The 20,481-nt window shown below is 49.3% G+C and overlaps 1 protein-coding gene across 7 annotated transcripts in view; it reads right to left on the bottom strand.

The window, feature by feature from the left end:
- LOC110531449 (arrestin red cell-like) overlaps window positions 1–20,481 on the bottom strand; it is a 94,457-nt gene that overhangs the window by 19,347 nt on the left and 54,629 nt on the right. For 5 of the 7 annotated variants that reach the window (XR_005053174.1, XM_036987319.1, XM_036987322.1 and 2 more), the window contains exons 2-8: window positions 18,686–18,716; window positions 18,006–18,066; window positions 8,735–8,779; window positions 7,859–8,058; window positions 7,665–7,724; window positions 6,781–6,848; window positions 5,582–5,717 (exon numbers count right to left, since the gene is read on the bottom strand). Coding sequence is in view for 6 of the 7 variants with exons in the window: in XM_036987319.1 (XP_036843214.1) it covers window positions 5,582–5,717; window positions 6,781–6,848; window positions 7,665–7,724; window positions 7,859–8,058; window positions 8,735–8,779; window positions 18,006–18,066; window positions 18,686–18,716 (601 nt within the window). In the remaining variant the exon portion in view is untranslated. Of the gene's footprint in view, window positions 1–5,581; window positions 5,718–6,495; window positions 6,511–6,641; window positions 6,664–6,780; window positions 6,849–7,664; window positions 7,725–7,858; window positions 8,059–8,734; window positions 8,780–18,005; window positions 18,067–18,685; window positions 18,717–20,481 lie in introns of those variants that run through there. The other 2 variants (XM_036987324.1, XM_036987323.1) reach the window with 2 other exon arrangements.

Below are 20,481 nucleotides of genomic sequence, written 5' to 3'. Positions count from 1 at the left end.
GGCAGAAAGAGAGGATGAAAGAGAGAGAACAAGAATGAGAGATAAAGGGGAGGGGTTGGGGGTCAATATACAGTGAGCTCCAAAATATTGTGACAGTGACAACGTTTGTTGTTTTGTCTCTGTCCTGCAGCACTTTGGATTGGAAATGATATAATGACTATTCAGTTAAAGCGCTGACTGTCAGCTTTGGTGGCAGGTAGACTAGTGGCAGGTAGACTAGTGGCAGGTAGACTAGTGGCAGGTAGACTAGTGGCAGGTAGACTAGTGGCAGGTAGACTAGTGGCAGGTAGACTAGTGGCAGGTAGACTAGTGGCAGGTAGACTAGTAGCAGGTAGACTAGTGGCAGGTAGACTAGTGGTTAGAGTGTAGGGGTGGCAGGTAGACTAGTGGCAGGTAGACTAGTGGCAGGTAGACTAGTGGCAGGTAGACTAGTGGCAGGTAGACTAGTGGTTAGAGTGTAGGGGTGGCAGGTAGACTAGTGGCAGGTAGACTAGTGGCAGGTAGACTAGTGGCAGGTAGACTAGTGGCAGGTAGACTAGTGGCAGGTAGACTAGTGGCAGGTAGACTAGTGGCAGGTAGACTAGTGGCAGGTAGACTAGTGGCAGGTAGACTAGTGGTTAGAGTGTAGGGGTTGCAGGTAGACTAGTGGCAGGTAGACTAGTGGCAGGTAGACTAGTGGTTAGAGTGTAGGGGTGGCAGATAGACTAGTGGCAGGTAGACTAGTGGCAGGTAGACTAGTGGCAGGTAGACTAGTGGTTAGAGTGTAGGGGTGGCAGGTAGACTAGTGGCAGGTAGACTAGTGGCAGGTAGACTAGTGGCAGGTAGACTAGTGGCAGGTAGACTAGTGGCAGGTAGACTAGTGGCAGGTAGACTAGTGGCAGGTAGACTAGTGGCAGGTAGACTAGTGGCAGGTAGACTAGTGGCAGGTAGACTAGTGGTTAGAGTGTAGGGGTGGCAGGTAGACTAGTGGCAGGTAGACTAGTGGCAGGTAGACTAGTGGCAGGTAGACTAGTGGCAGGTAGACTAGTGGCAGGTAGACTAGTGGTTAGAGTGTAGGGGTGGCAGGTAGACTAGTGGCAGGTAGACTAGTGGCAGGTAGACTAGTGGCAGGTAGACTAGTGGCAGGTAGACTAGTGGCAGGTAGACTAGTGGCAGGTAGACTAGTGGTTAGAGTGTAGGGGTGGCAGGTAGACTAGTGGCAGGTAGACTAGTGGCAGGTAGACTAGTGGCAGGTAGACTAGTGGTTAGAGTGTAGGGGTGGCAGGTAGACTAGTGGCAGGTAGACTAGTGGCAGGTAGACTAGTGGCAGGTAGACTAGTGGCAGGTAGACTAGTGGCAGGTAGATTAGTGGCAGGTAGACTAGTGGCAGGTAGATTAGTGGCAGGTAGACTAGTGGCAGGTAGACTAGTGGCAGGTAGACTAGTGGCAGGTAGACTAGTGGCAGGTAGATTAGTGGCAGGTAGACTAGTGGCAGGTAGACTAGTGGCAGGTAGACTAGTGGCAGGTAGATTAGTGGCAGGTAGATTAGTGGCAGGTAGACTAGTGGCAGGTAGACTAGTGGCAGGTAGACTAGTGGCAGGTAGACTAGTGGCAGGTAGACTAGTGGCAGGTAGACTAGTGGCAGGTAGATTAGTGGCAGGTAGATTAGTGGCAGGTAGACTAGTGGCAGGTAGACTAGTGGCAGGTAGACTAGTGGCAGGTAGACTAGTGGCAGGTAGACTAGTGGCAGGTAGACTAGTGGTTAGAGTGTAGGGGTGGCAGGTAGACTAGTGGCAGGTAGACTAGTGGCAGGTAGATTAGTGGCAGGTAGACTAGTGGCAGGTAGACTAGTGGCAGGTAGATTAGTGGCAGGTAGATTAGTGGCAGGTAGACTAGTGGCAGGTAGACTAGTGGCAGGTAGACTAGTGGCAGGTAGACTAGTGGCAGGTAGACTAGTGGCAGGTAGACTAGTGGCAGGTAGACTAGTGGCAGGTAGACTAGTGGTTAGAGTGTAGGGGTGGCAGGTAGACTAGTGGCAGGTAGACTAGTGGCAGGTAGACTAGTGGCAGGTAGACTAGTGGTTAGAGTGTAGGGGTGGCAGGTAGACTAGTGGCAGGTAGACTAGTGGTTAGAGTGTAGGGGTGGCAGGTAGACTAGTGGCAGGTAGACTAGTGGCAGGTAGACTAGTGGCAGGTAGACTAGTGGTTAGAGTGTAGGGGAGACAGGTAGACTAGTGGCAGGTAGACTAGTGGCAGGTAGACTAGTGGCAGGTAGACTAGTGGCAGGTAGACTAGTGGCAGGTAGACTAGTGGCAGGTAGACTAGTGGCAGGTAGACTAGTGGCAGGTAGACTAGTAGTTAGAGTGTAGGGGAGACAGGTAGACTAGTGGCAGGTAGACTAGTGGCAGGTAGACTAGTGGCAGGTAGACTAGTGGCAGGTAGACTAGTGGCAGGTAGACTAGTGGTTAGAGTGTAGGGGTGGCAGGTAGACTAGTGGCAGGTAGACTAGTGGCAGGTAGACTAGTGGCAGGTAGACTAGTGGCAGGTAGACTAGTGGTTAGAGTGTAGGGGTGGCAGGTAGACTAGTGGCAGGTAGACTAGTGGCAGGTAGACTAGTGGTTAGAGTGTAGGGGTGGCAGGTAGACTAGTGGCAGGTAGACTAGTGGCAGGTAGACTAGTGGTTAGAGTGTAGGGGTGGCAGGTAGACTAGTGGCAGGTAGACTAGTGGCAGGTAGACTAGTGGCAGGTAGACTAGTGGTTAGAATGCTGGGGAGACAGGTAGCCTAGTGGTTAGAGTGTAGGGGAGACAGGTAGCCTAGGGGTTAGAGTGTTGGGGAGACAAGTAGCCGAGTGGTTAGAGTGTAGGGGAGACAGGTATTCTAGTGGTTAGAGTGTAGGGGTGGCAGGTAGCCTAGTGGTTAGAGTGTAGGGGAGACAGGTAGCCTAGTGGTTAGAGTGAAGGGGTGGCAGGTAGCCTAGTGGTTAGAGTGTAGGGGAGACAGGTAGCCTAGTGGTTAGAGTGTAGGGGTGGCAGGTAGCCTAGTGGTTAGAGTGTAGGGGAGACAGGTAGCCTAGTGGTTAGAGTGTAGGGGAGACAGGTAGCCTAGTGGTTAGAGTGTAGGGGTGGCAGGTAGCCTAGTGGTTAGAGTGTAGGGGAGACAGGTAGCCTAGTGGTTAGAGTGTAGGGGAGACAGGTAGCCTAGTGGTTAGAGTGTAGGGGTGGCAGGTAGCCTAGTGGTTAGAGTGTAGGGGAGACAGGTAGCCTAGTGGTTAGAGTGTAGGGGTGGCAGGTAGCCTAGTGGTTAGAGTGTAGGGGAGACAGGTAGCCTAGTGGTTAGAGTGTAGGGGAGACAGGTAGCCTAGTGGTTAGAGTGTAGGGGTGGCAGGTAGCCTAGTGGTTAGAGTGTAGGGGAGACAGGTAGCCTAGTGGTTAGAGTGTAGGGGAGACAGGTAGCCTAGTGGTTAGAGTGTAGGGGAGACAGGTAGCCTAGTGGTTAGAGTGTAGGGCCAGTAACCGAAAGGTTGATGGATTGAATCACAGAGCTGACAAGGTAAAGTTCTGCCCCTGAGCAAGGTAGTTAACCCACTGTTCCCCCCCCCCCCCCCTGCACCTCTCTGATTCAGAGGGTTTGGGTTAAATGCGGAAGACACATTTCGTTCAGTTGTACAACTGACTAGGTATCCCCTCTTTAATATGAGGGTATGTTCATCCATATCGGGTGAACCGTTTATAAATTACTGCACTTTTTGGACATAGTTCCCCCATTTTAGGGGACCAAAAAGTATTGGTACAAATTCACTTATGTGTATTAAAGTAGTAAAAAGTGTAGTATTTGGTCCCTTATTCCTAGCATGCAATGATACCTCAAGCTTGTGACCAGTGGTGTGTACTCATGGATGCCAAGGGAAGCCAGGCTTCCCCAGAAAACATCTAATAATGTATCTTTCATCACTCTGTGTTTCATAATTCCTCTTCAATTCGCAAGAGGCTGAATGTATCTCACTGGTGCCTCTCTCTCTGTAGACCATCTTTCAGAAACAGCCCCTCTGGCTCTGTATGGGTAGACCATCTATCTGATGCTGTCTGGACAGACCATCTATCTGATGCTGTCTGGTTAAAAAGAGAATGATATTGCTGCCGCCCGTAGCATTGAATGCAAGGGAAGCCTGCGAGCATCTAGAAAATCAGAGTTGAGCTAAACTGAGTGAGCTCAGCTGAGAATGGTCCTGTCGAACCAAAAACAAGTGTCAAGGGAAGCCAGCGAGCATTTGGCTTCACACCAATCACAGAGAAATACGTCATCAACAGAAACAACTTGAATTGTTGCATCTCGTTGAGTTGTTGTTCTCCAGTAGTTGTTCTCATGTCAACTAGCTGGCCGAGCGCATAATTACCCATGAAAGAAAGTTAGGCTAGCCAGCAAGCATTTTAGCCAGATAGCATAAGACAACAAAAACTTAAAGCGTGTACTGTATGACAGTCATAGACAGTTTAGGCAACATGAAAGAGGAGGATGGCATTGGTGTTTCTCTACAAGTAGGGTGAGACAACATGCTTTTTCTACTTGCACGAATGCACACACACACACATATCAGAACCATGGACAGCCACATATTTAGCTTAAGTTGATTGGACTAAATAGTTTTTGGTATCTTTTAGTTGTCACTGTATTGGACCAATCAGAGGTGATTTGATGATGATGAAATGTTTCAGTGTAAATGGTGCTGGGATGGTGGAGGCAGCTCCTGTTTTCTATGTGACTTGCGGTGATAGATAGATAGATAGATAGATAGATAGATAGATAGATAGATAGATAGATAGATAGATAGATAGATAGATAGATAGAGAGATAGAGAGATAGAGAGATAGAGAGATGACGCAGCGGTCTAAGGCACTGCATCTCAGTGCTAGAGTTGTCACTACAGACACCCTGGTTCGAATCTAGGCTGTATCACAACCAGCCGTGGTTGGGAGTCCCATAGGAAGTCGCACAATTGGCCCAGCGTCATCCGAGGTAGGCCGTCATTGTAAATAAGAATTTGTTCTCAACTGACTTGCCTAGTTAAAAGAGGTTAAATATATTTCTGTTTTTATAGATAGAGAGCGATAGAGATAGAATATGAAGGCAGGTAGCCTAGCAACAGAACATAAATTCCCCCCCTTTTTTTCATCTGCTATAACCAATCAATCAAATATTATTTGTAGAACGCTTTTTACAAATTCATGTGTGTGTGTATGTGAGTGTACCTCTATTTCGTCCAGTGAGCTCTAGGTGTAAAGAGTGTTGCCGTGTGTGTGTGTGTGTGTGTGTGTGTGTGTGTGTGTGTGTGTGTGTGTGTGTGTGTGTATCCTACCTCTTTATCCAGGGAGGCCTCTAGGTGTAATGAGTGTTGCCATGTGTGTGTGTGTGTGTGTGTGTGTGTATCCTACCTCTTTATCCAGGGAGGCCTCTAGGTGTAATGTGTGTATGTGTGTATGTGTGTGTGTGTGTGTGTGTGTGTGTGTGTGTGTGTGTGTGTGTGTGTGTGTGTGTGTGTGTGTGTGTGTGTGTGTGTGTGTGTGTGTGTGTGTGTGTGTGTGTGTGTGTGTGTGTGTATCCTACCTCTTTATCCAGGGAGGCCTCTAGGTGTAGGGATCTATCTGACAGTAGGAAGGATCGTGTTGTCTCCACCATGGGCTGAGGACCAGGCTTCTCTGGGGCGTACTGCACCTTACGGATCACCAGACGCACTGAGTTCCTGTCATAACACACAGGAGAAAAATACAAGACAGACCATACAACCGTAAAACAAACCCCTCAACCACTAGGATTATCAACATATCAGGGTTTGGAGTCAATTCCATTTAAATTCCCGTCAATTCGGAAACTAAACCAAATTCAAATTCAAAATTTTCCTAATTGAAAAACATTGAAGAGAGAATTGGAATTTCAGTGTACTTCCTGAATTGACTGGAATCTAAGTGGATACATCTAAATCAATCTAAGCCCCCAACCCTGGTACATACACCATCATTTAACAAACCCTCCACACTGAATCACTGAGTCACTGAATGAAAGGACACATAGCCTGCTTAGACTACAGTCTACAGTCTACAGTCTACAGTCTACAGTCTACAGTCTACAGACTACAGTCTACAGTCTACAGACTACAGTCTACAGTCTACGGTCTACAGACTACAATATACAGTCTACAGTCTACAGTCTACAGACTACAGTCTACAGTCTACAGTCTACAGTCTACAGACTACAGTCTACAGTCTACAGTCTACGGTCTACAGTCTACAGACTACAATCTACAGTCTACAGACTACAGACTACAGACTACAGTCTACAGTCTACAGTCTACAGTCTACAGTCTACAGACTACAGTCTACAGTCTACAGTCTACGGTCTACAGTCTACAGACTACAATCTACAGTCTACAGTCTACAGACTACAGACTACAGTCTACAGTCTACAGACTACAGTCTACAGTCTACAGACTACAGTCTACAGCCTACAGTCTAAAGTCTTACCTTTTATGTATCTTCTCCTCTGCAGTCTACAGTCTACAATCGTACCTTTTATGTGTCTTCTCCACTACAGTCTACAGTCTACAGACTACAGACTACAGTCTACAGACTACATTCTACAGTCTACAGTCTACTGACTACAGTCTTACCTTTTATGTATCTTCTCCTCTACAGTCTACAGTTTACAGACTACAGTCTACAGTCTAAAGTCTTACCTTTTATGTATCTTCTCCTCTACAGTCTACAGTCTACAGACTACAGTCTACAGTCTACAGACTACAATCTTACCTTTTATGTATCTTCTCCTCTACAGTCTTAGCGCAGAAGGCTCTGACCTCAAAGTCTACTCCACAGGCCTGAACAGAGAGAGAAAGTAAGGAAGAGACAGAGAGAGGGAGAGAGAGAGCGAGAGAGACAGAGAGAGAGGGAGGGAGAGGCAGAGAGAGAGAGGGAGAGGCAGAGAGAGGGAGAGAGAGACAGAGAGAGACGGAGGGAGCGCCAGAGAAAGTGAGGGAGAGGCAGAAAGAGGGAGAGACAGAAATAGGGGTAGACAGAGAGAGAGGGGTAGACAGAGAGAGAGAGGGAGAGGCAGAGAGAGAGGGAGAGAGAGCGAGAGAGACAGAGAGAGAGGGAGGGAGAGCGAGAGAAAGTGAGGGAGAGGCAGAAAGAGGGAGAGACAGAAATAGGGGTAGACAGAGAGAGAGAGGGAGAGACAGAGAGAGGGAGGGAGAGAGAGAGAGAGGGAGAGACAGAGAGAGGGAGGGAGAACGAGAGAGACAGAGAGAGAGGGAGGGAGAGCGAGAGAGACAGAGAGAGAGGGAGGGAGAGCGAGAGAAAGTGAGGGAGAGGCAGAAAGAGGGATAGACAGAAATAGGGGTAGACAGAGAGAGAGGGGTAGACAGAGAGAGAGAGAGAGAGAGAGAGGGGTAGACAGAGGGAGAGACAGAGAGAGTGAGAGAGGGAAATAGAAATGGAAATAGAGACAGAGAGAGATGGAGAGAAAGGGAGATGCAGACATTGGATAAAAAGTTTGTGTGTGTGTGTGTGTGTGTGTGTGTGTGTGTGTGTGTGTGTGTGTGTGTGTGTGTGTGTGTGTGTGTGTGTGTGTGTGTGTGTGTGTGTGTGTGTGTGTGTATGGTGCGTGTGCGTGTGCGTGTGCGCGGTCTCTGTACCTTCCCTGTGTCCTCTGGTCCTGGCTGTAGAGTGACTGAGCAGGGCAGATTTTGAGGGATCTGAGACATCGACACACAACACAGTCAGACAGAATTAAACACAAAGCTAGGATGTGCTTAACTTGTTGACCTCACATTCAGGTCATTTAACGGGTGTGTGTTTGCGGTACAGTGTGTCCGTCTATAGAACTCACAGTGAAGCTGAATGGGTGGGCGTGCTGGCCTAGTTTCTTCAGCAGTCGTTCCTGCAGCCGGCTGAGTGGTTTACCTTCCTCTGTGGTGAGGGTAGGGAAGGCCTGGAAGGTGGAGATATAGAGGTCTTTCCTAAAGGACAAGCCCAGAACGTCCAGGTCCTCTCTACCATATCGGAACGCGCAGGTCAGAGTCACAAAGACTGGGGAAGGAAGAGAAAAGAGGGAGGAGGTGACAGAGAGAAGAGAGAGGAGAGAGGAGAGAGAGGAGAGAGGAGGGAGAGGAGAGAGAGAAGAGAGGAGAGAGAGGAGAGAGAGGAGAGAGAGAAGAGAGAGGAGAGAGAGGAGAGAGGAGAGAGTAGATAGAGGAGAGAGAGGAGAGAGAAAGGAGAGAGAAGAGAGTAGATAAAAAGGAGAGAAAAGAGAGAGGAGAGAGGAGAGAGGAGAGAGTAGATAGAGGAGAGAGGAGAGAGGAGAGAGTAGATAGAGGAGAGAGAGGAGATAAAAGAGATAAGAGAGAGGAGAGAGAAAGGAGAGCGAGGAGAGAGGAGAGAGGAGAGGAGAGAGAGGAGAGTAGATAGAGGAGAGAGATGTGGAGAGAGATGTGAGAGGAGAGAGGAGATAGTAGATATAGGAGAGAGAGGAGATAAAAGAGAGGAGAGAAGAGAGAGGAGAGAGAAAGGAGAGCGAGGAGAGAGGAGAGAGGAGAGGAGAGAGAGGAGAGTAGATAGAGGAGAGAGGGGAGAGAGGAGAGAAGAGAGAGGAGAGAGGAGAGAGGAGAGAGGAGATATATAATGGAATATGAATAAATTATTGATATTTCAAGGAAAATCATGAAATTAGAACTCACACTCTGACACACACACACACACGGCTTACCTTTTCTGTCTTTTAGGTATTCTGGGTCTATGAGTAGCACTCCATCTGTAGAAATACAGACAACACACACACACACACACACACACACACAGTCAAAAGCAACACACACACACAGTCAAAAACAACACACACACACAGTCAAAAACAACACACATACACACACTCAAAAACAACACACACACAGTCAAAAACAACACACTTACACACACACACACACACAGTCAAAAACAACACACTTACACACACACAGTCAAAAACAACACACACACACAGTCAAAAACAACACACTTACACACACACAGTCACAAACAACTCACGCACACACACACACACAGTCAAAAACAACACACACAGTCAAAAACAACACACACAGTCAAAAACAACAACAACACACACACACAGTCAAAAACAACACACACACACACACAGTCAAAAATAACACACATACACACACACACACAGTCAAAAACAACACACACACACACACACAGTCAAAAACAACACACACACATAGACACAGCGCTAATATTAAGGTTTTGTGTTACCCAAACGGGTGCTGAGGGAGTTCAGAGTTGATCTGCACATAATTTTAAACAAGAATTTGTTCTTAACTTCTTTGGGACAGGGGGGCAGAATTGAGTAGCTTGGATAAAAAGGTGCCCAGAGTAAACTGCCTGCTACTCAGTCCTAAAAGCTAGAATATGCATATAATTAGTAGATTTGGATTGAAAACACTCTGAAGTTTCTAAAACTGTTTGAATGATGCCTGTGAGTATAACATAACTCATCTGGCAGGCAAAAACCTGAGAAAGAATCCAACCTGGAAGTGGGAAATCTGAGGTTTGTAGTTTTTCAACTCATTGCCTATCCAATATACAGTGTATATGGGGTCAAATTGCACTTCCTAAGGCTTCCACTAGATGTCAACAGTCTTTAGAACCTTGTTTGATGCTTCTACTGTTTAGGAGGGGGGAATGGGAGCTGAATGAGTCAGAGGTCTGCCAGAGTGCCATGAGCTGACCACGTTAGTTCACGTGAGAGTTAGCTAGCTCTCTCTCTCTCTCTCTCTCTCTCTCTCTCTAACGATTTCAAATGTACCGCCGTTTATTCCCAATGAGCTATTGCAGCGCGAGTTATTGCGCGTTGGGAAGTTTGCCAGTTCAATTAAGGTTGTCCCGTTGGGTTGCAAACAGGTTATGTCATTTCGGCGACAGGTGTTTATGTTTTTGGACTTCAGACTTTAGAGTTATCGTTTAAAGTCAAGTATGACAATAGAATGTATATGGCTTATGCTAGTACAGGTAGTCAACGGTGTTTTGAGTGTGGGGATGTTGGTCATAAGCGACATGCTTGCCCGAAAAGGGAGAAGGCCGAGGGAGGGGCGCAGGTGGTCCTCATAATGACTGGGCCCACTGATGTAGGGAGAGGTGGGCCGACAGCGGCAGAGCAGCCACAAGCACCTGTTGCTGAGGAACAAGTTATCCGTGTTGAGGGCACGGAGTTGCAACTTGTATTAGAGGGAAATGTTATGCAGCAGAAAAATATTGTTGTAGAAGGTAAGGATGTATCTGAAAAGCCAGTTCCTCAGACTGGTGAGGAGGTACCCAGTACGAGTGCTGGGGTAAAGGAGGTGGTTCATGTGGAGCTAGGCTCCCAGGTTGTGGAGGAGATGCCCAGTACGGGTGCTGGGGTAAAGGAGGGGGTTCATGTGGAGCTAGGCTCCCAGGTTGTGGAGGAGATGCCCAGTACGGGTGCTGGGGTAAAGGAGGGGGTTCATGTGGAGCTAGGCTCCCAGGTTGTGGAGGAGATGCCCAGTACGGGTGCTGGGGTAAAGGAGGGGGTTCATGTGGAGCTAAGCACCCAGGTTGTGGAGGAGATGCCCAGTACGGGTGCTGGGGTAAAGGAGGTGGTTCATGTGGAGCTAGGCTCCCAGGTTGTGGAGGAGATGCCCAGTACGGGTGCTGGGGTAAAGGAGGTGGTTCATGTGGAGCTAGGCTCCCAGGTTGTGGAGGAGATGCCCACTACGAGTACTGGGGTTCATGTGGATCTAGGCTCCCAGGTAGTGGAGGAGATGCCTGGTACAAGTGATGGGGTGCAAGTGGGGAGTGTTGAAAGGGATGTGGTAGAGATGTTGTTACAGAAGATGGTGGGGTTAGACCAGTTGAGTGAGAAGAAGCGGTTTCGTTTGAGGAAATGTATTACTGCTGTTGCAGCAGCAAAAGGTGCTGGGAAACGTGGTCAGGTTAATAAGAGAAAATTAAAACAATGATGATGATCATGCTGTATAGGGTGTCTTTTTTCTCCTTGGTTTCTCTGTGGTTTCTTCTGCTTTTCTTTTCTCTTTTCTATATGGAGGTACTAAGGGTAGGGTCTCTCAATATTAATGGGGGAAGGGACAGGAATAAGAGGGCTTGGGTATTAGAAGTAATAAAACAGAAAAGGCTGAATGTAGTTTTTCTGCAGGAGACACATAGTGATGAGGAAAATGAGGTTGACTGGGGTATGTGGTGGGAGGGGCAGCATGTACTCAGTCATGGTACTAATTTCAGTGCTGGGGTGGCAGTCTTGTTTTCCTCAGGCTTAGGGGTGACTGTGGTATCTACAACAGAGATTGTCAAGGGTCGGGTTTTATCAAGGTGGATGTTATGGGTTTTTTAATTTAAAGAAATATGTTTCTGCTCCTAATGAGGGTACAGAGCGTATTGCTGCATTTGATCAAATAAAGGAAACCTTAAGACAGTGTGACCAAGAGGGGTGTATGGTTTTAGGGGGGGACTGGAACTGTACAGTGGATTTTACTGTTGATAGCACCGCTGAAGAACCTCACCTGCGGTCAGCCACTTGCCTGTCTGGCCTATTAACTGAGTTTGAGCTTTCTGATGTGTGGAGAGTAAGGAACGCAACAGTTAGGCGGTACACATGGATAAAAGTTCATGAAGGTCGTGTCAGTACAGCAAGGTTAGACAGGTTGTATGTATCTGAGCAATACTGTAGTAGGGTTGGAAGGTGTGCCATTACTCCTGTGGGATTCTCTGATCATCATATTGTTACTGTTGATATTCACTTGTCCTGTCCACAAAGGTCATCACCTTACTGGTATTTTAATGTTAAATTGTTACATGATGTCATGTTTTGTGACAGGTTTTTGTTGTTTTGGGGAAAATGGAGGGTTACAAAAGGGAATTTTGAGTCCTTGAGACAATGGTGGGAGTTTGGGAAGGCCCAAATACGAGTATTTTATCAACAGTATACTGCCCTGTCTCAAATTGAAGTTAAAGAGACTATCAAGGCCCTTGAGCAGGACATCAAGTCTATTGAATTGAAGCTGCTCACTCAGAACGACCCTGGACTAGTAATGAACTTACAGGACAAGAGACATGAACTGAGGTGGTTTCTGCATGAAAGAGTGAAGGGTGCCTTGATTAGGTCTCGTTTCGCTTCCCTCAAGGATATGGATGCTCCTAGCCCTTTTTTTAACCTAGGACAGTCGACATTTCAACGTAAACAGATGCTTTGCCTTCATCTCCCTGATGGGAAGGTGACCACGGATGACAGTGAAATGCGTCAACATGCCGTGGATTTCTACTCGGCCCTCTATAAGGCGGAGGATTGTGACTCTCTGTGTACTGAACAGTTGTTACACGGTCTTCCTCAATTGGGACCTGAGCAGAGAGTCGCATTGGACTCTGACATTACACAGGCCGAGCCCCTTGCATCGATGGTTTACCATCTGAGTTTTATAAGCACTTTTGGGGGTCTATTGAGGATGATTTTTATGAAGTGGTGTGTGAATCTTTTCATGGGGGTTCTCTTCCTGTATCCTGTCAACTTGCGGTGCTTTCACTGTTGCCAAAAAAAGGGTGATTTGGCTCTCATAAAAAATTGGAGACCTGTTGCTTTGCTGTGTGCAGAATACAAAATTGTTTCTAAACGTCTCTCAAACAGGTTGAAAGAGTATCTGGGATTGTTGATCCACAAGGATCGTGTGGACCACCAGTACTTGTTTAAAACGATGAAAGCCTTTGGGTTTGGGGATGTTTTTTTGTCTTGGATGAATTTACTGTATGCTGGGGCTTCGTGTATGGTGAAGGTGGGGGGTGGTTTGAGTTGCCCCATCCCTGTCCAAAGGGGCATCAGGCAGGGATGCCCAATTTCAGGGCAGTTGTATAGTCTGGTGATTGAACCAATGCTTTGTTTTATAAGAGCGAGGCTTACTGGTTTCTCTGTGCCAGGTGTAATGAAGGGTTCCACGATAGCACTGTCTGCGTATGCAGATGACCTGACAGTTTTTATTACAGATGGGGTCCGCTCCACGGTTACCAGGGGGGCTTCAGATGGGGTCCGCTCCACGATTACCAGGGGGGCTTCAGATGGGGTACGCTCCACGGTTACCAGGGGGGCTTCAGATGGGGTACGCTCCACGGTTACCAGGGGGGCTTCAGATGGGGTCCGCTCCACGATTACCAGGGGGGCTTCAGATGGGGTACGCTCCACGGTTACCAGGGGGGCTTCAGATGGGGTACGCTCCACGATTACCAGGGGGGCTTCAGACGGGGTCCACTCCACGGTTACCAGGGGGGCTTCAGACGGGGTCCACTCCACGGTTACCAGGGGGGCTTCAGACGGGGTCCGCTCCACGGTTACCAGGGGGGCTTTAGACGGGGTCCGCTCCACGGTTACCAGGGGGGCTTCAGACGGGGTCCGCTCCACGGTTACCAGGGGGGCTTCAGACGGGGTCCGCTCCACGGTTACCAGGGGGGCTTCAGACGGGGTCCCTCCACGGTTACTAGGGGGGCTTCAGACGGGGTCCGCTCCACGGTTACCAGGGGGGCTTCAGACGGGGTCCGCTCCACGGTTACCAGGGGGGCTTCAGACGGGGTCCGCTCCACGGTTACCAGGGGGGCTTCAGACGGGGTCCGCTCAATGGTTACTAGGGGGGCTTCAGACGGGGTCCACTCCACGGTTACCAGGGGGGCTTCAGATGGGGTCCGCTCCACGATTACCAGGGGGGCTTCAGATGGGGTACGCTCCACGGTTACCAGGGGGGCTTCAGATGGGGTACGCTCCACGGTTACCAGGGGGGCTTCAGATGGGGTCCGCTCCACGATTACCAGGGGGGCTTCAGATGGGGTACGCTCCACGGTTACCAGGGGGGCTTCAGATGGGGTACGCTCCACGGTTACCAGGGGGGCTTCAGATGGGGTACGCTCCACGATTACCAGGGGGGCTTCAGACGGGGTCCACTCCACGGTTACCAGGGGGGCTTCAGACGGGGTCCGCTCCACGGTTACCAGGGGGGCTTCAGACGGGGTCCGCTCCACGGTTACCAGGGGGGCTTCAGACGGGGTCCGCTCCACGGTTACCAGGGGGGCTTCAGACGGGGTCCGCTCCACGGTTACCAGGGGGGCTTCAGACGGGGTCCGCCCCACGGTTACCAGGGGGGCTTCAGACGGGGTCCGCTCCACGGTTACCAGGGGGGCTTCAGACGGGGTCCGCTCCACGGTTACCAGGGGGGCTTCAGACGGGGTCCGCTCCACGGTTACTAGGGGGGCTTCAGACGGGGTCCGCTCCACGGTTACCAGGGGGGCTTCAGACGGGGTCCGCTCCACGGTTACCAGGGGGGCTTTAGACGGGGTCCGCTCCACGGTTACCAGGGGGGCTTCAGACGGGGTCCGCTCCATGGTTACTAGGGGGGCTTCAGACGGGGTCCACTCCACGGTTACCAGGGGGGCTTCAGACGGGGTCCTCTCCACGGTTACCAGGGGGGCTTCAGACAGGGTCCGCTCCACGGTTACCAGGGGGGCTTCAGACGGGGTCCGCTCCACGGTTACCAGGGGGGCTTCAGACGGGGTCCGCTCCACGGTTACCAGGGGGGCTTCAGACGGGGTCCGCTCCACGGTTACCAGGGGGGCTTCAGACGGGGTCCGCTCAATGGTTACTAGGGGGGCTTCAGACGGGGTCCACTCCACGGTTACCAGGGGGGCTTCAGATGGGGTCCGCTCCACGATTACCAGGGGGGCTTCAGATGGGGTACGCTCCACGGTTACCAGGGGGGCTTCAGATGGGGTACGCTCCACGGTTACCAGGGGGGCTTCAGATGGGGTCCGCTCCACGATTACCAGGGGGGCTTCAGATGGGGTACGCTCCACGGTTACCAGGGGGGCTTCAGATGGGGTACGCTCCACGGTTACCAGGGGGGCTTCAGACGGGGTCCACTCCACGGTTACCAGGGGGGCTTCAGACGGGGTCCGCTCCACGGTTACCAGGGGGGCTTTAGACGGGGTCCGCTCCACGGTTACCAGGGGGGCTTCAGATAGGGTCCGCTCCACGGTTACCAGGGGGGCTTCAGACGGGGTCCGCCCCACGGTTACCAGGGGGGCTTCAGACGGGGTCCGCTCCACGGTTACCAGGGGGGCTTCAGACGGGGTCCGCTCCACGGTTACCAGGGGGGCTTCAGACGGGGTCCGCTCCACGGTTACTAGGGGGGCTTCAGACGGGGTCCGCTCCACGGTTACCAGGGGGGCTTCAGACGGGGTCCTCTCTACGGTTACCAGGGGGGCTTTAGACGGGGTCCGCTCCACGGTTACCAGGGGGGCTTCAGACGGGGTCCGCTCCATGGTTACTAGGGGGGCTTCAGACGGGGTCCACTCCACGGTTACCAGGGGGGCTTCAGACGGGGTCCTCTCCACGGTTACCAGGGGGGCTTCAGACGGGGTCCGCTCCACGGTTACCAGGGGGGCTTCAGACAGGGTCCTCTCCACGGTTACCAGGGGGGCTTCAGACAGGGTCCGCTCCACGGTTACCAGGGGGGCTTCAGACGGGGTCCGCTCCACGGTTACCAGGGGGGCTTCAGACGGGGTCCGCTCCACGATTACCAGGGGGGCTTCAGACAGGGTCCGCTCCACGGTTACCAGGGGGGCTTCAGACGGGGTCCGCTCCACGGTTACCAGGGGGGCTTCAGACGGGGTCCGCTCCACGGTTACCAGGGGGGCTTCAGACGGGGTCCGCTCCACGGTTACCAGGGGGGCTTCAGATGGGGTCCGCTCCACGGTTACCAGGGGGGCTTCAGACGGGGTCCGCTCCACGATTACCAGGGGGGCTTCAGACGGGGTCCGCTCCACGGTTACTAGGCGGGCTTCAGACGGGGTCCGCTCCACGGTTACTAGGGGGGCTTCAGACGGGGTCCACTCCACGGTTACTCGGGGGGCTTCAGACGGGGTCCGCTCCACGGTTACCAGGGGGGCTTCAGTGGGGCAGAGATGGGATGAAGACTTTGGGGGTTTTTCTAGGCTCCGATGTCTTTCAGAAAAAGAACTGGGAGGGTGTAGTGGAGAAAGTGTGTGCCAGACTGTCGTGGAAATGGGTGCTACCCCAGCTGTCTTATAGGGGAAGGGTCCTGGTAGCTAATAATCTTGCTGCCTCTACCCTGTGGCACAGACTAATGATACAAGAGCTTCAGACGACCCTTGTCAATTTCTTCTGGTCTGGACAACACTGGATTAAAGCTGAAGCCCTGTACCTGCCACTGTACGAGGGTGAGCAAGGCCTGGTGGACATTTCCTCTAGAATCATGGCTTTCCGGCTTCAAGCAGCCCAGAGACTGTTGTACAGTGACGGTTCTAGCTGGGTCGACACAGACTACACATTGATGAGGAGAGCGGGCTGTGTGGGCTTAGACCTTTTCCTCTTAAAGCTGGATGGGGGTGATTTGCCTGGCCTGACTCCATTTTATGAGTCTGTTATGCAGGCTTGGAGGGTTCTTGTCAAGTCCCGTAAGGCCGGCACGCCACCAGGGATGTGGCTTTCTGAAGAGCCTCTTTTTCACAACACTGCCATCCAGTCCCGTGCTCTGGGTTCAGCCAGCCTACGTGCATGCCTGTTAGGCGTGGGGTGTACCAAGCTGGGTCATCTGATGCGGAGCAGGAGCAGATCGTTGGAGGAGCTGGGAGAAAGAGCGGGGATCCGATCATCTCGCCTACTGAGGAAGGTCGTCGCTGAGGTCTGTGACTCCTTGCCAGTGCTTCATCTGCAGAATGTGACTGACACTTCCAATTCTGATCGGTGGAAGAAGGGTCTGGATTATATGTTCCCTGCACTGATTGTTAGTGCTGCGATGGGGGCATTCGAGGAGGACGTGGGGACGCTGCTTTCCTTCGATACCCCGGAGCTGGGGGAGTTCAAGGAGGTGGGAAAGAAGGCCATGTACAGAATATGTGTAAAGGTGTCCCATGCCTCTTCCCTGGAAGGGGTAAAATCGACGAGGTGGGCGGGTGTGCTTGGTCCAGGTGCCTCCCCAAAAGGCTGTTGGCGATCATTATACAAACTGCCTATTGATAAGAGGACAGCTGACCTCCAATGGAGGATAATACATGGAGCTATAGCCACCAACATGCATCTGGTACACCTGGACCCTACTGTTGGGGAGGGGTGTCCATTCTGCATCTGGTACACCTGGACCCTACTGTTGGGGAGGGGTGTCCAACATGCATCTGGTACACCTGGACCCTACTGTTGGGGAGGGGTGTCCATTCTGCATCTGGTACACCTGGATCCTACTGTTGGGGAGGGGTGTCCATTCTGCATCTGGTACACCTGGACCCTACTGTTGGGGAGGGGTGTCCATTCTGCATCTGGTACACCTGGATTCTACTGTTTGGGAGGGGTGTCCATTCTGTGCCGAGTCTGAATCTCTGGCACATCTGTTTTTACTGTGTCCCAGGTTGGTCGGGATGATTGACCTGATCACTAATTGGTTCTCAGCGTTGGGAGAGGTTTTCTCTTCCCAACTGTATATATTTGGGCCAAAGTACAGGTTTAGTCAAAAGGGTGTAGTTGTGTTGCTTAATTTTGTGTTAGGGGCAGCAAAATTAGCGATATGGAAGACCCGAAAGAACAGTATTCGGGGACAGGGGTCTGTTGATGTGGTGGGAATGCTGGAGGGAATGTTGGCAGCGAGACTAAGGGTTGAGTTTGCCTATTATAAACTTGTCAACAATATTGATCTGTTGTTGAGCATATGGGGTATTCAGAGGCTGTTGTGTTTAGTTACTGTGGAGGAGGAATTGAGTTGTGTTTTTAATTGATGTGTAACTGTGGTTTTGTATGAGTATTTATTGTGTGGTGGGCCCCCAGACCCAATAAAGATTATTTAAAACACTCTCCCTGAGTAATTTACTCACTCTCTCTTTTCCCTCTTCCCCTTTCTCTCCAACTCTCTCTCGGCCCCGGCACCCCAGAGTGTAAATGACTCAGGGAGTGTGTTACTACTCACCCACTGGATCTACATGGTCTAGGTGATCCACAAAGTCTCTCTTCCCCAGGTATACTGTGAGCTATACACAGAGAGAGAGAGAGAGAGAGAGAGAGAGAGAGAGAGAGAGAGAGAGAGAGAGAGATGGTCACAAAGGACAGAGTGAAAACATTGACAGTATGTAGAAATGGAAAGAAAAACCTGACAAACATCATCATTATTACACACACACACACACACACACACACACACTGACCCCTAGCGAGAGCGAGAGGGGGGGGGGGGTATGGGAGAGAGAGAGAGAGGGGGTGAGTATGGGAGACAGAGAGAGAGATAAAGAGGGGGGAGTATGGGAGAGAGAGAGATCTGATAGAATCAGAGAAAGAAGAGGAAGAAGAGATCTGATAGAATCAGAGGAAGAAGAGGAAGAAGAGGAAGAAGAGGAAGAGATCTGATAGACTTAGAGGAAGAAGAGATCTGATAGAATCAGAGGAGGAAGAGGAAGAAGAGGAAGAAAATTAAGAAGAGATCTGATAGAATCAGAGGAAGAAGAGGAAGAATAGGAAGCCTACTGGGAGAAATATACTCTACAGGGAAAGAGGAGGAACCCACCTCACCTTCTGTCTGACACACACGCACACGCACGCACGCACACGCACACACACACACACACACACACACACAGGGGAGTTGTGAACTACCTTGCAGTTGGGGCTGGACTTCTTGAAGACTCTGAAACGAGAGAGATGAATTACTCACCACATTACAATATAGAGATATTCTGTTCATCACAGATACAGACACTGACAGACTTCAACAGATTTCACTATGAACTACAACCACAACCAGTCAGACAATGCAGTAGGCCTCCTGTAGAATAGGTCTCCTGTAGAATAGGTCTCATGTAGAATAGGTCTACTATATAATAGTTCTACTATAGAATAGGTCTACTATAAAATAGGTCTACTGTAGAATAAGTCTACGATAGAATAGGTCTACTATAGAATAGGTCTACTATAAAATAGGTCTACGATAGAATAGGTCTACTATAGAATAGGTCTACTATAAAATAGGTCTACGATAGAATAGGTCTACTATAGAATAGGTCTACTATAGAATAGGTCTACTATAGAATAGGTCTACTGTATAATAGGTCTACTATATAATAGGTCTACTATATAATAGGTCTACGGTAGAATAGGTCTACTGTAGAATAGGTCTACTATATAATAGGTCTACTATATAATAGGTCTACTATAGAATAGGTCTACTGTAGAATAAGTCTACTGTAGAATAGGTCTACTGTAGAATAGGTCTACTATAGAATAGGTCTACTATATAATAGTTCTACTATATAATAGGTCTACTGTAGAATAGGTCTACTATAGAATAGGTCTCATGTAGAATAGGTCTACTATATAATAGTTCTACTATAGAATAGGTCTACTATAAAATAGGTCTACTATATAATAGGTCTACTATAGAATAGGTCTACTATATAATAGGTCTACGGTAGAATAGGTCTACTATAGAATAGGTATACTGTAGAATAGGTCTACTATAGAATAGGTCTACTATAGAATAGGTCTACTATAGAATAGGTCTACTGTAGAATAGGTCTACTATAGAATAGGTCTACTGTAGAATAGGTCTACTGTAGAATAGGTCTACTATAGAATAGGTCTACTGTAGAATAGGTCTACTATAGAATAGGTCTACTGTAGAATAGGTTTACTGTAGAATAGGTCTACTATATAATAGGTCTACTGTAGAATAGGTATATTATATAATAGGTCTACTGTAGAATAGGTTTACTGTAGAATAGGTCTTCTATATAATAGGTCTACTGTAGAATAGGTATATTATATAATAGGTCTACTGTAGAATAGGTCTACTATAGAATAGGTCTACTATATAATAGGTCTACTGTAGAATAGGTCTACTGTAGAATAGGTTTACTGTAGAATAGGTCTTCTATATAATAGGTCTACTGTAGAATAGGTATATTATATAATAGGTCTACTGTAGAATAGGTCTACTATAGAATAGGTCTACTATATAATAGGTCTACTATATAATAGGTCTACTGTAGAATAGGTCTACTGTGGAATAGGTCTACTATAGAATAGGTCTACTATAGAATAGGTCTACTGTAGAATAGGTATCCTGTTATTTATGTGGAAAAAGGGAAGTCCCCCAGGATGAATTATAGTTGTACTGTATTGTTACACCTCAGGTACAGACCTTTCTAATGACATAAAGTGTTTTAACAAACAGATAAGGACCATCTACTGAGTTGAATGTGAGAGAACTAGTTCCCCCAAGTGGCAAGACCGTTGTTCAGTGACCATAAACCAAAGAGTAATCTGTCTGATGGTGATGGTGGTACAATGAGAGAGCCCCGCCAATAACCATTTATCTCTGTCTCTGTTCCACAGCCAGAGAGAGAGAGAGAGAGAGATAGGGAGAGATTGAGAGGGATGGAGATTATAGAGAG

Source organism: Oncorhynchus mykiss, chromosome 9 (genome assembly GCF_013265735.2).
Source record: "Oncorhynchus mykiss isolate Arlee chromosome 9, USDA_OmykA_1.1, whole genome shotgun sequence".
Lineage (NCBI taxonomy): Eukaryota > Metazoa > Chordata > Actinopteri > Salmoniformes > Salmonidae > Oncorhynchus > Oncorhynchus mykiss.
This window is presented reverse-complemented; position numbering and strand designations above follow the sequence as displayed.